The sequence below is a fragment of the Citrus sinensis genome, chromosome 1 (genome assembly GCF_022201045.2).
Source record: "Citrus sinensis cultivar Valencia sweet orange chromosome 1, DVS_A1.0, whole genome shotgun sequence".
In the NCBI taxonomy this organism is placed as follows: Eukaryota; Viridiplantae; Streptophyta; class Magnoliopsida; order Sapindales; family Rutaceae; genus Citrus; species Citrus sinensis.
Genome location: NC_068556.1, coordinates 21,402,160 through 21,420,305, shown reverse-complemented (window position 1 = coordinate 21,420,305; position 18,146 = coordinate 21,402,160). Strand labels below are relative to the sequence as shown.

The window sequence follows — 18,146 nt, the reverse complement described above, 5'->3', positions numbered from 1 at the left end:
AGCATTGGTTTTATGCACTGGGAAATATTTATTCAAAAATTTCGTTACCATTTGTTCCCATGATGAAATGCTATTAGCAGGTAAAGTATTTAACCATGAACGAGCTCTATCTTTTAAAGAAAATGGGAATAGTCTAAGTTTAACATCATCATCTGAAAAATTCTCATATTTGAATGTTTGACAAATGGCATGAAAATCATTCAAATGATTATATGGATCCTCATTTTCTAGGCCATAAAATGTAGGGAGACAATTTAACACACTAGGTTTTAATTCAAAACTCCTAGCAGCTACATTTGGGTATCTTATGCATGACGTGCTCAAATTAGCTAAGGGACTAAAATAGTCCTTAAATGGCCTCTCCTGTGGTGCTTGTAAATCCATTTTATTTTTAACGTGTTTGTGTGTGCGAAGTGTTTTTTCTAATTCAAGGTCTATAGGTTCAAGATTAGGTAATAATGACCTACGACCATGCATGCAAAATAAATAAAATAAAAATAAAGATGCAAACAAAACAAAAAATAAAGATGGGAACAAAACAAATAAAAATAAAGAAGAGGGAGAAATTACGATACTAACCTTATTGCGCTATTACAACCTTTCTATAAAAATACAAAAATAAATACGTGAAAGAAATTAACTAAAAATTAAATTAATAAGATAAACAAAAAAAAAATTACGAAGAAAAATAAATGGAAAATTAAATTACAGAATTTTAAAGAAGAGAAAAAGAAAAGAAATACCAACCTTTAAATGTAGATTCACTTTTTTTTTCTTTTTTTTAATTTAATAAAAAAAATACAAGAAAACAAATAAAAGAAATTATTCAAAAAAATTAATTCTATGAATTGAAATTACTTACCTCCCCGGCAACGGCGCCAAAAACTTGTTGTGCAAATTTTAATGTACTCGCAAGCGCACGAATCTATTATAGTATAGATCAATGGTGACGAGTGTCGATCCCACGAGGAGGTGAATTTTAATTATGTGTAGAATTAATTTTGTAAATGGGTGGTTGGATTTATGGTGGAAATGGTTTGGAATATGCTAAAACTTAAATTAAAATGGCGAGAATAAATTGAAGATAATTCTATTGAAATGACGTACTTGGGTATTCGGATCCGTATCAACATGCATCATGGGCTAAATAATCCGTATTAATGCCAATTAAATCATGAGGGGGGAATCCACACCTCATGAACCACGCTCTAATCAATATGGTGCTAAGGGCTTATCGTGCCAAATAATAATAACCTTATACTAGAGAGCCGGTGTAACCAAGGCGGTATCTAGACAAGACTATTATTATTTGTCGACGAGAAGTCAAAACATCCACAAAAATTAGAGGGGAAGAGAAAATAAATTTACCAAATTAAGCCCATGACACATGTTGAGACTTCACCTTCAACCCAAGCTTGAAAGAAAATTAGCCACTCATAGTTGAATTAGGGGCAAAATGAGAATTTATTAAAATACGAAGAAAATACAAGATGGAGAGGGAATTACAGAAAATGGATCCCAAAAATGGATTCAGAGATATCAAATTAGGGGGGAGAGGCCCCCTTTTTATAGATACATAGAGTAAATCATGGCCATCGGATTAAAAACAGTTTGGACGCTCAGGATTGCGCCACGTCATCAGTCAACAGTCCACGGTTTGACCACGCGGATGAACAGTAACACGGTTTGACCCGACTTTGAACAGTAACGCGGTTTGACCCGGATGAACAGTAACGCGGTTTGGTTGAAAATAATCCTGTGTGATGCATGCACCGTACACGAGATTTTTCGTCCACTGATATGCTGCCACGTCACCATCAACAGTACATAAGAATTTTAGTCCAACAGGATCGTGACACCTCATCAGTCAATGCCACATCATCGGTCAATGTGAACAGTGTCGTGAACAGTAACGTATACAGTACCGTACACGTGAATAGTACCGTACATGTGAATAGTGTCATTTTTCCTTTTATGCTCCTCCTAAGGTTTTTGACCGTCCTGAGTTCAAAAGTGATGTCCGTTTTGCCGTCTGATTTCTCCTTTATTGTGAAATGACTATAATGCCCCTAAAATACATAAAATACTCAATTAAAATAAAACACATGCAATTAAATCACAAGAAGGTTAAATACATAAAAGTAAGGGTTGTTAGTAAGACTTGAAATGTAAAATGACGGTTTTCTCCTTTATAAATATGCATTTTCTAACACTCAACACAATGCAGTAAGAATTGTTTAGGATATATGCAAATATGTGCAAATATCTTCACTCCCGGTCTAAGAATTGTTTAGGAGATATAACGTCAAATTTAAGAATAATTAAGACTCCTTCCTGGTAGGCACCATTGTAAATACAGACATAGTAATATAATATTGTCCAAGCTACAAGCAGGTCTTGTTCGAAATGTAGGATCAAATTTGTCGCAGGCACTTTTTTGAGTCTACAAAAGAAGTCTAATATCGGTTAACACACTAAATCATACTAATCTGTATCAGAATTCTGTAGAGACAGATTAAATATACTAGCTATCTCTAAGGTTGTATAAAAACTTGATAACATACCTTTGCTTAAAAGACCATTAACATTGAGTTTTCAAATCAAATAATGAAAAAGAAGCACTTGTTGTTTGTCCTTCCTCTTTCATGGAGGCCAAGATAGAAAATTATATTTAAAAGATTATGAATAATGAAATAACAATTATCCGCAGTAGATATAATAAAATAATATACAAATACTATTCATTATATATTTTTACTTATAAAGTTTGTTTTGTTGGTGATATTATTATTATAAGTAATGGTATTATTCCCTTTAAAAAAAAGTATTGGTATTATTATGATATAGAAACCCAGATAAAGAAGAACCAACAAACAAAATAACCCTAAAGTAAGCATATATAATAATAATAAAAATAATAACTTACCACCAGTGAGAAGGAGGATTGAGCATGGAAAATGAAAGGACATTAACCATGAATTTGAAGCTTATGGCTAAACACTGTTATTAAAAAAAAATATGGTGTATTGTTTTTGTTATTTTTGGAGGGTGATGACATATCACATAACCCTAGGATTACATACCCAAATGCGAAAAGACAATTAAACCCTCAATAAACTTTGCTTCAGGAGAAAATATTTAATATTTTACAGATATTATATGTGTAATTATGGGAGTGGGGTGAAAAAAATAAAAAATAATAATAAACCATGCTAGATGTGTCCTATTGACTGTGTTCTGTGTTCTGTTTTGCTCTCTTTGTAACTTTAATATCTATACTTTGTGACTTTAATAGCTAAACTCTGTGATTTTTCGTATCTATACTTTGTTATGCTTCAATTTTATTATTTATAGTTTATTTTTTGAATTATTTTTATTGCTGCTGTTAATAGAATAGAAATGGTATCTCTAAAATATTATTTATAACTTTTACGGTTAAACATAACATATAAATTGGAAGAAGTTGCTGGAATTAATTATATCTTGACATAATTTTTGTAGAGTGAAAAATTGATATGGAAAATGAACAAAGAATCGACTTGGATGCCTCTGAAAAAAGTGATGAAAGTGTTTGTGTGAGAGTTAGGACAGAATCAGAAAAAAATAACGATACAGCTGTTGAATTAGAACCAAATTCAACAGCAGCAGTTCAGGGGAGTAGTCGTGGCCGTAGGGGTAATACTAATCCTGTCACTTCACAAAAACAATATGGTGGTGGTAGAGTAGTCTCTGATGCTTGAAATCATTTCAAAAAAGTTAAGTTGGGTGAGGAAGTTCAGGCAATTTGCAATTACTATGGGTTAGTTATGCAAGGGCATTATTCCAGGGGTATTAATCACTTAATAAACCATGCTAAACGTTGTCCTAGAAGGTCATTTAAGAATGTACAGCAAATGCACCTATCTTTTTCTTCTAAAGTTGATGGAAGCACTTCACTTAGTAATTGTAGCTCTGAGTCAAAATGGGATATGGCTACAGTAAAGCTTTTTGTAGCTAGAATGATTGTACTACATGAGCTCCCCTTGGCATTTGTTGAGTATGTTGGGTTTTATGACTTGTTAAAGCTACTCCAACCTTCTATTGAGACTATTAGTAGAAACACCATCAAAGCTGAAATTTTGAGACTTTATGATGTTGAAAAGAAAAAGACAATGGGTATTTTGGAAGCTTGTGAGAGTAGAATTGCAATTACTACTGATATGTGGACTGTTAGTAACCAAAAAAAAGGATACATGGTTATTACGGCACATTACATTGATAGTTCATGGGTGTTGCGAAGTCGTATTATGAGGTAATATTCTTGAAACTTTTTTTTCTGGTTTAAGCATAAATTAATGTCCTGTCTAATATTTTAATTATTTTTTCACATTGTTAGGTTTATATATGTGCCAGCTCCACATAGTGCTGAGGTAATGTGTAATGAGTTATATGATTGTTTGATGGATTGGAATATAGATAGAAAATTGTCTTCTGTAACTGCTGATAATTGTGCTGCAAATGATTCTATGATTGCCTTGTTGGGGAAATTTTCTACTAGTTCAATGATTATGGGTGGCAAATTCTTTCACATGCGTTGTTGTGCTCATATATTGAACTTGATAGTTAGAGATGGTTTGTCAGTGATACAAAAGGGAGTTGAGAAAATTAGAGATAGTGTTCATTATTGGACAGCAACACCAGCTAGAGTTGAAAAATTTGAGAATGCAAAAAAACAATTAGGTATTAAGGAAACCAAAAACTTAGTACTTGATTGTAAAACTAGATGGAACTCTACTTACTTGATGCTTAGTACTGCATTGCTGTATAAAAATGTATTTGATTGTTTAAAGGAACGTGAGAGAAATTATACATCTTTACCTAGTGAGTCAGAGTGGAATTTGTCAAAGCTTATGTGTGAGTATTTAAAAAGCTTTTATAAGTTGACAGAACTTTTTTCGGGGACACGATATCCGACATCTAATTTATTTTTTGCCAAGATTTGTGAAATTAGATTGTCAATGAATGCTTGGTTGCAATCACCAATTGAGGGGATAAAAAATATGGCTACTAGGATGATTGCAAAGTATGAAAAGTATTGGGATGTTATTCATGGAGTTCTTGCAGTGGGGACTATGTTAGATCCTAGGCGTAAAATGTTACTGATTAACTTTTTATTTCCTAAAATATATGGGGAAAGAGCTGAATCTGAAATTGAAAGAGTGCGTAAGTTATTTGTTGATTTAGTACATGAGTATGAAGTAAATCATCTATCAAATTCAAGTGGGGGGGTTAATGGTGCCAATTCTCAAGCTGTTGCAGGAGGGGACTTTAATATGTTAGATTTAGATTTGGATGAAATGACTGATGAGTGGGCATTATTTAGAAATGAAAACACACAAAATACTCATTCCAAATCAGAATTAGAGTTTTATCTTGAGAAGTGTACTTTGCCTTCAACTAGTCAATTTGACATTTTATCGTGGTGGAAGAATAATCAAGGCAAATATCATATACTTGCAAAGATTGCAAGGGACTTTTTGGTCATTCCTGTATCAACAGTTGCTTCGGAGTCCGCTTTTAGCACTAGAGGTAGACATTTGAGCCCTCATCGTAGTAGACTTCACCCATCCACAGTAGAGGCATTGGTGTGCACTTAAAATTGGTTTTGGCTTGAACAAAACTTAAAAGGTATGAAAATTTTATTTATTAGAATCAAATTATTTGTTGTATTGTTCTTATTATAAATTTATCACTAATTGGTTTTCTTGTTCATTATGTTTATGATTTACACATTTTTTGTAGATGGAATTCCAGAGGAAGCAATACTTTCTGCAGAGCATTTGATCGATGAAAGTTTGATAAGTGAACAACAGTCCAATGAAGTGCACGATTCAGAGTTTAGTCTTTAGTACTGGTGGGCAGTGGCTGGAAATTTCAGCACTGGTGGGCAGTGGCTGGAAATTTCAGCACTGGTGGGCAGTGGCTGGAAATTTCAGCACTGGTGGGCAGTGACTGGAAATTTCAGCATATCCAGTTTAGTCTTTAGCACTAGTGGACAATGGTTGGAAATTTGAGCTTTAAATTGTAGAATTATGTTATGGATTTGTATTTGTGGATGTTTATTATTTAAAACTTTGAATTTTAGATTTTATATTGTGTATTTGTTTTAGAACCTGGATGTGTTATATGTTCTGTTTTTTGGCCTTGTGTCCAGCAAATTTTGATGAACCAAAGCTAAACAATTTGGTTCTAGTGGTCTAGTGGTTCTGGATGTGTTTATATGTTCTGTTTTTTTGCCTTGTGTCCGGCAAATTTTGATGAACCAAAGTTAAACAATTTGGTTCTAATGGTCTGGTGAATGGTGATGTGTTATATGTTCTTTTTTTTTTGCCTTTTATCCATCAAATTTTATTGAACAAATTTTAGGAAGAATTCTGTAATGTGTTGTTGGGGAAAACATTAACCATCCCCTGTGTCTTGTTAAAGTAAGCCATATATGTCTCTAAAAAAAAAAAATTAAGCAATCCGGGTTCAAAACCCGGAATCCGGAAATCCGGATTTTCCGGGTTGAACCCAGACCGGACCCGGATTTAAAAAATCCGGGTTTAATGCGGGTCCGGTTATGAGAATTTTGTGTCCGGGTCCGGATCCGGAACAACCAAACCCGGACCCGGACTCGAAAATTGCCATCCCTAGTTAGGACTTCTCAAGCTTGACTATTGCTGTCAAGACAAAAGAGTTAAATCAGAATGCAACCAAATATCCACAAAAAGAGTAAGGTTACACGAAACCATATGAATAAGGGACAAAACTAAAGAAAGAAAAAATCAACTTCAATTGCAGGACGGAACTGAGAAAGTGATTGTAATCCTAACTTGGACAACTTAATGAGTTTGATACGAAAGAACAAACTGTTTTTCTCCTCTTGGTAATTGAACATGGAGAAAAATATCAACACTTGACTAAATAGTTGATGCCTACAGAAGAGGCAAATTACCCAAACTTATGTTAAAATTTTTGCAGGTTAGAAATTTCAACTCGAGGCTCTAGTGTGATTTACAGTGGAAAACTCCTATTATTCATTAAAAGAATTAAAAAATAAAAATCAATAATAACCAAGAGAAACAAGATTCAACTTAACAATATTAATAAGACGTTATTACAAAACGTGATTACAAGAGTTCCTTTCTATAACAAAATCTCAAAACTATCAATCAACAAAATAGCCGAAAATTACATATTACTACAAATTAAGAGAGACGTAAGAAAAAGAATTCTCTTCAAAGAAAATTCTTGAAAGCTACCTGCATTGTAAAGTAACCAAGCAGTTCGACCGTTCGAGTCATTTTTCTTCGAATTATGACAATATCCCATTTTTCTGATGAAGTTAATCTCTGCGAGACCATGTCCTGGTGACATAATTCCACTGCCGTAGCACATTCCTTGTGCTTTGTCTTCGCTGTCATTTTTCGGCATTCTCTTGCCGTAGCAATAATGGGTTACTCTCGAAAAAATTTGAGGGCCGAAGCTCGAAGCCACCGTGAATAGTTGGCATCAATGGGAAATCTTCTTGGTATGGAATGTGGTGGAACCCTACAGTGTACCATAGAACTATATCTTTGTTTTCAATCTCCCTGTTCCTGCACATACATAAAATCATCTCCTTTTAGATAATATAACAAACAACTCAAAAACTTTTAAATCCTACCACAGCTATGTTTGAAAATTGAAATACCATGGACTAAATAGAATCATAAAAAATATAAGGCATGAGGCTAAAGTTATAAATATTTAGAAGAAAATCCCCTAGAAGATGCCGTTAGTTGTTTGCACATTTAAATATGAACAGATTCCCTTAAACTAAAAACAAAAATCCAACTGCAAATCACAAAAAGTAACCAAAAAAAAAATTAATAATAATAATAATAATAATAACAATAATAATAATAATAATAATAACAACAAATATTTATTGATAAAATTGAATCGCTCATATAGTACCTGCTGCTCCAAACAGCTAAGCCATCATCCCCACGGCTCTGGTCGGTGTAAAATCCTCCGGCCCACCTCTCTGACTTGTTATAGGCGGTTACCCACACTTGATACTTAGTATAAGAAGCCCTGATCTGTGGGTAATCGTCATCAGACAAGAGGGAAGTGACCGGCTGCCCGGTAATCAGCCGGTAACCCACATGGTTTCCCAGCTTTGTCTTTTGATTGGCGTTTACAACTAACAGCTCGGCTGGCTCTACGCCCAGACGAATCCTAGCTTCCGCCTCTGTTTTGGCAGTTTCTTTAACGACCGTCCAGTAACTTTTCCTTGGAGAGGCGCGAACGTTCGATACCCTCGCGGTTTTCAGTTTGGATTTGACGAAGGAATTGCCGTTACCGTCAACGTCGAGATCTAGGTAGTACGTAACGAAATGGTCGTGATTAACGGCAACGGCGTTTTCTGCCACTAAGGTACCGTAGACGTTTTCTGTTATTTGGTCGTTATTCGTGTATGACGTGGCTTTCATCTCCAAAATACCTGTTAGAGCCACCTGGCAAGAGGAAAAAAATAATAACGAAAGATTAAGAAATTTTATAGAACAGATCAACAAAATGTTAACAAATAAATGATGGTCCGTTTGGGGCAGCTCCCCACTTGCTCCACGATCAGTATTTTAAGAGTCTCTTAGAATATGGGGGAAGAGCATAATCAAGAGCAAAATAAGTATTTTATAAAATAATATAAATTCTTTTTTTATTATCAAACAATCTAAGCGAATTAGTTATTAATAGTCCACGTGAATTTGTCATTAGTCAATTTCAAATTGTTAAAATAATGTGTATATTCATAGTAGAGAGTAGAGGTGTTCGCGGGTCGGATTTTACAGATTAGACATCAATTAATATCCGATCAATGAATTTATGGATTATAAATTTTTAATTAAATCCAATCCACAAATTGGTAAAATTCAATCCAAATCCAATTTATATATCTGCAGATCGAAAGCGGATTTAACTCAATCCACCATTTTGCGGATTGGTTTGCAAACTAAAATTTTTTAATTATGTCCTATCTACAAACTAATTAAATAAAAAAATTAACATAAAAATAATTTTACTACCGATCAAATTTAAAATTAAATAAGATTTAAATAAATTAATTGTTTAAATAAAGTTAGAAAATACATTCAAAGTTTCAAAATATAATATACCAAAAAGAAAAAAAAATCTCATTTATTTAGATTAGTACATTAAAATTAATTGCTTAGGAAGGTATTTTTTTTACTTAATTATTTTTTTAATATTATTATCGGATAAAATATAATAGAGTATTAATGTAATTATATTTTAACTTATTTATTTATTAGTAAGTATAATGTCATATTTATAAGTCTAATTTTTTTATTAAATAAATATTTTTATTTTTTTGCAGATTTGTGAAATTTTACAGATTTACAGAAGTAAATTCATATCCAATCCACCGACTGCGAATTTTTAAATTTTTAGTCCAATCTAATCCATCAATCCACAAATAAGATTTCTACGAATTAAATAGATTGAGCGGATTAGATTTTGAACACCCCTAACAGAGAGCGACTGATTATCAAAAATTATCTTTCACTTCAAATTGTGTGAATGTTCGTGTGGTCATCTATGAACACACAATTTTGACTATTTACAAAGAAAATGGTCATTTTGACGAATTACAAATTATTCATTTTGACTATTTTGCTAGGGACTAATGACCAGTTCATCTTGACTATTTACAAAGAAATTTCACAATTTCACAGTAATTTTTTGACGGTGATGCATTTAAAGATTATTAGCAGAATTCTGATGAAATTAATAACCAACAGCAGAGATGAAAATTGTGCAATTTATCGAGATTCCAATTGATTATTATGTGAAACAGAGAAAATGGAGCACAAATTTAACAATACAAAATCTTTTCTTACCCCGATTTTAATGGTGCCACTCTTGTCAAACTCCCAATCAAGAACATAATCGTAATTTCCAACAGTGGTCACCATCCTAACCACCAAACTTACTTCTGGCTCCCCACTTCTTATCTGCAAATGACCAGCCAATTTATATTAGTATCATCAAGAAATCTCCAAAATCAAATCCATATGATATATAGTTAAAATTTAAACATCCTTACCACTTTTCCTGGAACATTGATTTCAGTATGTCGCCATGCTACATTCCCAGAAAACCTCTCAAAAATGCAAATTACTCTAGAGAATTGTTGTGGCTGCCCATCTGCTCCAGCCACATACCCATCTAAATACTCAGCGTTACTCGGACAGTCGATCACTGGCTGTAGGCTACCGGCTGCTCTGCCAAATCCGAATTCACCTAGGTCCATGAATGTTTTGAAGTACCATTCATTTGTGGGATCCATATATGGGACAAATGTTTCGGACACATGACCTTTGTATAGTACACGTCGAAACTTATTGATTTTGTCATCAAATATTGAAGCTGTTGATATGACGATGCCTGCACGAGCATCAAAACTTACATGAAAATCCCAATTAGCCCATTTAACCTTGTGGCCTTCAATGGTGAAGCCACCTTTGGTCACATTGCAAATGACAGAATCTGGATTAGTCTTTGCTGATGTATAATCTGTACCCTCAGCTCTAGGCAAAGGGAGTCTAAGCCTATCTGTGTATTTAATAATTTGCATTTTATCAACATCAACCAACATACTAATTCCTTCAATAGGCCTTGCAAATATATTAGGCGATCCCCCTCTATAGAAGCATACGACTTTAAGAGCTCTGTTTGTGACATGTTCGCCATACCAACCCACTGTGAATGGTAAGCAAGAAACTTCTGACAAATTCAAGCCCCTATGGCGTATTGACTCCCGGAATTTGGGATATGTCAAAGGTAATTTGCTAGCTCGAAAGAACTCAATAAAGGCGAATGGAGGATAGCCGTGACCTTTGTAGATGTTATGTGATGTAATTGAGCCAATGGCCAAGTCTACAATGAGTTCATGCGTCTCGGCCCCAGCTCGAAGAACCACCTTTGCCTGACGATGAAGATTAAGTTTTCCTCGTTTTTGTTTGGATAACCACTCGAGGACATGAACTTTGTCTGGTTCTTCGAGATCAACAGAATGAAAGGTTAAGTTAGGAAGGGTACCGAGTTTAGACTTTTGAACTATGAGCTTTGCTTGGTTGATTTCTGAGGGATTTAGAGGATCTAGAGGGTGGTAAAGGCTATTTGCACAGCAACATTGTAGGAGAAAAGCAAGAACTAGCAATGGAATAGTCATGGTCATGGACACTACTTTCAGAGGGGTTGGAGTCGTAGTACAGGAGACATATAATAAATAATGGTACCACATCTCTGACTTCTCACATGGTAGCTATACTTAGCATTCTATAATATAAATGGCTGTCATGTCTTTAAATGGGTCATTTTACAATCTGTAAGCCTTTCATTCTAAGCAGGAATTTGTTTCTTTTCATATTTTTAAGTCCTTGCCTTGCAATGGGAGCAACATTAATTGAATTAGCTCTGATTGATTTTGGCCCCTCTTTAAACTAAGGTTACAGAGCTTCCACATCATTTGCCATGCCTAAAGCAATAGTTGAATTAAAAACAACCCCGTTATGTTAATCCTATCGACAACAAGTCATTTCAATAGAAACAGTATTTAAAAATATAAATTTATCGGGTCCCATGATAAAGGGAAGAGTAAGGGAGATGAAAAAAAAGGCAATTATCAATTATCTTTAGTGTTCTTCAAGCACAAGCCACCTTATTCAACTTTAAACTATTACTAATATAGAGCAATTAGGCCACTTTACACGTTGAGGTTGTTTTGACTTTGAGCATTGGGCAGCCACAGCTCAACCACCTCATGGTATCCTGTTGACTGATCTCACTTGATTCTTAAGATGACAGTACCTCAACTCTGAAGCCAGCTACTTCATCATTACATGAACCAATGTGCACGCAGCAGGTTCGAACTTAGTAGGAATGGCCCTGTCTAGCTAGGTGGTACAACTTTGAGCACTGGATTGCTCTCAAAGAAATTGGATGGCCGCAGCTCAAACCCACCATTGAATGTAGGCATCACAGGAAAATCTTCTTGACAAGGCACATGATGGAATCCCAATGTGTACCATAGCACTATGTCCTTATTCTCTATGCTTCTGTTCCTGCATTAACATTGAAAAAATATCAACCTTGTAATAAATTAATCTGACCACGATCAATTAAAGGTGCATGATGCATTAGTCTTTTTGACGAGGCAAATGATGCATTGTGTTTACATTTGCATTAAGTGGGCTTTTACCTTTTGCTCCATACAGATAAGGTGTCATCCCCACGGCTTTGATCAGCATAAAGCCCACCAGCCCATTTCTCAGAAATGTTATATGCGGTGACCCACGCATTGTAGTTAGTGAACGCCGCTCTGATTTGTGGGTAATCATCGTCTGATAAGAGGGGACCGACCACCCCGTATGGAACCAGACGGTAACCAATGAGGTTCCCCATCTTGGTCTTCTTATTAGGATTAACAAATAGCAAATCAACTGGTTCTGATCCAAGCTTAATCCTTGCAGCAGATTCTGTTCTGGCAGTCTCTCTATCAACCGTCCAATAACTCTTTCTCGGTGATCCATGATCATTGACTCTGACTGTCCGCAATTTAGACTTGACAAAGGAGTTAGCATCACCGTCCACGTCAAGATCAAGACGGTAGGTTAGGAAGTGATCATGGCGTACACCAATTGTATTTTCTGCGATCAATGTGCCGTAAACATCCTCCTCTATTTGATCTTTGTGGGTGTAGTTTGTTCCCCTCACTTCCAGCATCCCAGTTAGCCCAACCTGCATGAACATCCAATAATAAAACATAATCGCATAATTTCATTTCATTAATTAATTTATTATTTTAAAAACTAAATAACATTAGTTTTCAAGAAATATAACGTATATACCTATTGTACAATCTTACAAATATCTGCAGCAAATTGAATTTTTATATACCGTGACTTTGATGGAGCCACTCTGCTTAAATTCCCAGTCATTGATATAATCATAGTTGCCCACCGTCGATACCGTTCGCACCACCAAGCTGACCTCTGGCCTAACCTCTCTTATCTACATTTTTATTTTTATTTTTTCAAAAATAATCGTTAAAACTAGAGTCTAGAAGTAGAACCATATATTTTCAAGAAACAAAAGTATATATGTATTCACGTACCAGTTTCTCCGGATCGGTAGCTTCAGTGTGGCGCCACATGACGTCTCCGGCATAACGTTCGAAGATGCAAAAAACGTTAGGCATTTTCAGGGGCATCCCATCATTCTTAGCAAAATACGCGTCCATGAAGACAGCATTCGGTGGGCAGTCTCTGAGAGGCTCAAGCGGCAGCGAGCTTAAACCGTAGCCGTATTCGCCCACATCAAAGAAGCTTCGGTAGTACCATTCCTCTGTTAGATCCATGTATGGCACGAACAGCTCCGATACATGCCCTTTGTATAGCACTTGACGAGATTGTTGCTTCTCTGGGTCGTATATTGATGCCACTGATATTATCATCCCTGCTCTAGCATCGAAACTTAGATGAAACTCCCAGTCGGCCCACCTTATTTATAATTAATTGTAAGTACCAAATGAACATATTTAATATTGAATTAATTATAGAGTCTGACGTATATTAAAATTGTGAATTCTGATGTTTCAATTAGTCTACCAGTTATCCATTTGCAATAAGATTAAAATACCCACCCATTCAGAAAATATTTCTTGTATTATTACTCGAAATCGACTGCGCCCATGAGCTGCTCATAAATTTAGGGTGCGTTTGGGATAGACGCTGGGTACAACACTAAAGTGTTTAGTAAACACTAACTGTTGTAATTTGGAATCTATATTAATAAAAATTTTCACTTGTATGATGAAAGATTTATTATATCTTTAATAATTTTTTCAAAATTATTACTTTAAATTTATATTTATTATATATTATTAACTTTTATTTCATAATTACAGATTTTTTTTCAAAGCAACTGTAGCTTAAAAGTTACAATACCTCAATCCCAAACATACCCTTAAACTAGTAGAAAATATTGGTCACTACTAATTGCGTTAAACTTATTGCATAAGACGTTAACCTTTGCATATGAAAAATGTTAATAAGACGAGGCACTGAAATAAACAGTGACAAATTCGAATTGGTTAACACTAGCTTATGGTCATGTTTGAGATTGAGGTACTGTAACTTTTAAATTATAGTTGTTATAGAAAAAAATTTGTACCTATGAAACAAAAAATAATAATATGTAGTAAATATAAATTTTAAATAATAATTTTGATAAAATTATTAAAAATATAATAAATTTTCTATTATACAAGTGAAAAATCTTTTCAACATAACTTCCAAAATACAGCAGTTAGTGCTTACTAAACATTTTACTAATGTAACTTTTAAGTTACAGCTGTCCAACATCAATCTCAAACACACCTTATATATTGGTAATGCATATAATTGCTCTTTGTATATTAGAGAATTATTATCCAATGATGAATATCTATGTTGAGACCAAATGAGTGGGGGGGGGGGGGGGGGAAAAAACATGCATGTAATTAAATAAATGAAGTGACTAGGATATAAGAAATGTAGTAATTATATACTTAAATTTGATTTAAATTAAAATATATATTATTCTAATTCATAAAGAGTGGCTAGTAAATAAGAATATACAAACAGTCAAATTATATAAGTACAAAATCTTAAGAAAAAAAATAGAAAAGAGAGAAAGTGTTATGCTAAAAAGATCATGGGGCTGATTTATGGTTCCTTCATGACTGTATCGAGGTTTTACACCCTCCTTCTGTTTTGCCTTAGTTTTCACCAGGCACATTTATGTATCAAAAGGGGGAAAAAAAAAAAAAAAGAAAGATCACGGGGCTAGTAAAATTAGGATAAAACAAATTCATCTTTTTTTAATTACTTTTAAATTAAATAAGTAAAAATGACACCGATTTTATTTTATTTCTGTCAGCATCCTATCAAAACTTTTTGTATAAAATATGGCTCATGAGTGAAAATAATTGGTTACCTGATCTGACTTCCGACGATATTGAAACTTGGGCCGTCCGGTTGAACCACCGTAGTCCTCTTCAAGCTCGGCCTGAAAGGAGGCTTCAGCTTAGATTCTCTATATTCAGTCCCGTCACTTTTTGGTACAGGGACAATAATTCTATCACGAAACTGAATGATCTTCATCTCATCGAGATCAACGGTCATAGTAATTCCCTCGATCGGCCTCATGTCAGCATTCAGTGTCCCATCCAAATAATAACACATCATCTTAACAATCCTCTTATTCTTCCTCTCCTCCCCAAACCACCCCACAGTAAAACTCCCGCACACCACCTCTTCGAGCTTAAGCCCTCTCTTGCTAATCGAAGCCACGAACAGCGGGTAAGTGGACGCCAACTTGTTTGCATCCTCTTGTTCTTCCCCAGTAAGCAAAGGGTAGCCATAGCCGTTGTAAGTCTTTTTGGACGTAATTCCTTGCAGCGATAAGTCCACGATGATCTCGTGCGTTTGATGGTCTATACGTGCGACAACAAAGGCTTGGCGAGGTGGGTTTGTGGTGGTTTCGTTTCTGAGCCATGAGAGAACTGTTTGTTTGGTTGGTTCTTTTAAGCCTACGTATTGAAAGGTTAAGTTGTAGGTTGATTTGGGGTAAGCCTTTGTGACAATGCTTTGGATTTGAGTGAATTCCGATGGAGTTAAGGAGTCGAGTGGGTGGTACTGGTGGCTGGGAATGAGGAAGAAAATGTGAAGAAGAAGAGTGAAAAAGATGGTTTTGGAAGCAGGAACCATTGTTAGTTAACAAATGGTTTTGTGTATGGCTAGCTATTTTAGAAGGAATTTGGAGTCTGATTTTTTATTTTTATGATAGAAGCATGTCATTAATATATTGATTGATCTTTATCATTGAAAATAAGTGTAATCTTAGAGAATTGTGGATCTATCCCTATATTTAATTACCTATATAATTATATGCAATAATCATTGTCACAATTTTCTAAAAATTTAACTTAAAAAATTTTCATTGAGAATCAGGTTTCCTTATAATCTGAATTTTTATTTGAGAAAATACAATTATATGATTGGTATTTATTAAAAAAAATAAATAAAGAAATAAATCTTGACTATTCAAAATAGAAATGCATACATGTCAAAAAAAAATTTAAAACTCGGGTAGCTTCAAATTATGACAGGATGTATCCAATTCCTTCCACTGAATCCTTGATGATTTAAATCATTAAAAAAATTATATACAAGTAAAATCAATGTTATAGGATTTAAATAAAATAATTAGATAAGAATATTTTTTAGAAAATAATTTAATGAGTCCATTCTGAATTATTACATTAAGCACCGAGCTTAAAAAAATTGACTTTATGTAAGTTAGAAATACATAAAAATCTCCTTTAAGTTAGAAAAACAAGTATACTTAATTAATTTTATATGGTTCCCAAAATTGTGATCAATCGCCTAGTTAACCCTTATATTTTAAAGAATTACTCAAAACAATTTGCTGTTATTTTTATAGTTGTTGGATTAAAGTTTCAAGGTTTTTCTAGCTATTATAATGTAAAAGTTCAAATAAATGTAATATGCAACTAATGAAAAATACAGAATAATTAAATAGATTTAAATAAAAATAAAGATATAATTTAGATATTTTAAATACGTTTGAACAATATGTGGACTAAAAAGATAATTAACTCAAAACTCGAGAACTAAAGTAGGGATTACCCACTTAATACCAATCAACGGTTGTTGGTTTGTGCGGAAGAAAAGGACATGTGGATTAAAGTAGTAATTATCTGTTGACTGATTGGAAGCAAATTAATTGGTAATAAAATAAAGTAGCAGGCTTTTGGCTAATTGAATATTTCTGCCGACTGCATTGTCCATAGCACTGGACGGATCCAATATAGGATCAGCTAGGGTTGGCCAAATGACGTGTGGATTAAAGTAGTAATTAGCTGTTGACTGATTGAAAGCAAAGCGGTTCCGATATTCTCACAACAAATAGCACAATATTATGCACCGAACGGTGCGTTTTTGGCATCATATAAAATGTTACTATTGAACACAAGAACAAGGCAGACAACTCGCGCATTCTCCCCTAATTCCCACCAAATTCACAGCTCACTGAACACATGCACATTCTCCCCCTGATTTTCACCAAATCCACAGCTCACTTAAGCTAAATCCGACCAGCAAATTCTCACTTCATTCTCTGTAGAATGTTAGAGAATAATAAGAATATGGAGGCAAAGAACAAAGAAAATTTCTTAGGATTTGAAACGTGTTTGCACACTTTCCTTTAAGGTTTTATTTGCCCTCTCCAATCTTGGTTTGCTATAAAGTATTAATGGCAAATTACCCCCAAGATATATCAAATCCTGAATACAATCTCTAGCAAATAAGATTGTATTTCCAGAACATTTATGAAACCTGCAAAATCTGATGATAATCTAATTGTATATGTTTCCTTTATGAAGAAGATGTTAATTCAAAAGAATGCAACCATTCGAAATGGTACTTCTTCAAAAAACCTTTTTTTTTGTTTGAATTTGCAGCGATTAACACTTGAAATTTTCAAGCTTGTCAAGCGTTTCTAGTTTACGCCTTTCTGGAAATAAACGGTTAACCGTTTTCTCAATAAACGGTGAGCCGTTTTATTCCAAAATGTCAAATACGTTGCTCTCTGTACATAAACGGTTAACCGTTTTCTCAATAACCGGTGAACCGTTTTCTCTAGACCATAAAACATGCTCTCTGGAGTTAAACGGTTAGCCGTTTTCTCCATAAACGGTACGCTGTTTTACCCAGAACAGAAAACATGCTCTCTGGACTTAAACGGTTAGCCGTTGTCTCAATAAACGGCAAACCGTTTTCGTCCAGAATATCAAACCAAAAAACTTAAAAGATGTTACAATCTCTCTTACAATCCCCACTAGATTGTAATATTTTTTCAGATTTATTAATGATAAACTTATACATACAAAAAGGTATCTTTCGATTTTAACCTTTAATTAGTGAGTGTATTTCAAAGCATTTACAAGACAATAGTGTGCTAAGCATTAAACTTTGTCTCTTAAGTAAATACCG

At 34.2% G+C, this 18,146-nt stretch overlaps 2 protein-coding genes across 2 annotated transcripts; both read right to left on the bottom strand.

Moving 5' to 3' along the window:
- Window positions 1–7,091: 7,091 nt before the first annotated feature.
- On the bottom strand, window positions 7,092–11,357 carry LOC102624545 (primary amine oxidase 1). The gene is made up of 4 exons (XM_006489309.4): window positions 10,133–11,357; window positions 9,927–10,040; window positions 7,981–8,522; window positions 7,092–7,619 (listed from the first exon to the last, which is right to left on the bottom strand). Exons 1-4 carry the CDS (start codon window positions 11,330–11,332, stop codon window positions 7,442–7,444), a joined length of 2,034 nt encoding a protein of 677 aa, XP_006489372.2. The 5' UTR covers window positions 11,333–11,357; the 3' UTR covers window positions 7,092–7,441.
- Window positions 11,358–11,643: 286 nt separating this feature from the next.
- LOC102611727 (amine oxidase [copper-containing] alpha 2, peroxisomal-like) lies at window positions 11,644–15,971 on the bottom strand. Its single transcript, XM_006489522.4, has 5 exons — window positions 15,067–15,971; window positions 13,205–13,589; window positions 12,988–13,101; window positions 12,290–12,828; window positions 11,644–12,152 (listed from the first exon to the last, which is right to left on the bottom strand). The coding sequence occupies exons 1-5, from the start codon at window positions 15,837–15,839 to the stop codon at window positions 11,981–11,983; spliced, it is 1,983 nt and encodes a 660-aa protein (XP_006489585.4). The 5' UTR covers window positions 15,840–15,971; the 3' UTR covers window positions 11,644–11,980.
- Between the last annotated feature and the right edge of the window lie 2,175 nt (window positions 15,972–18,146).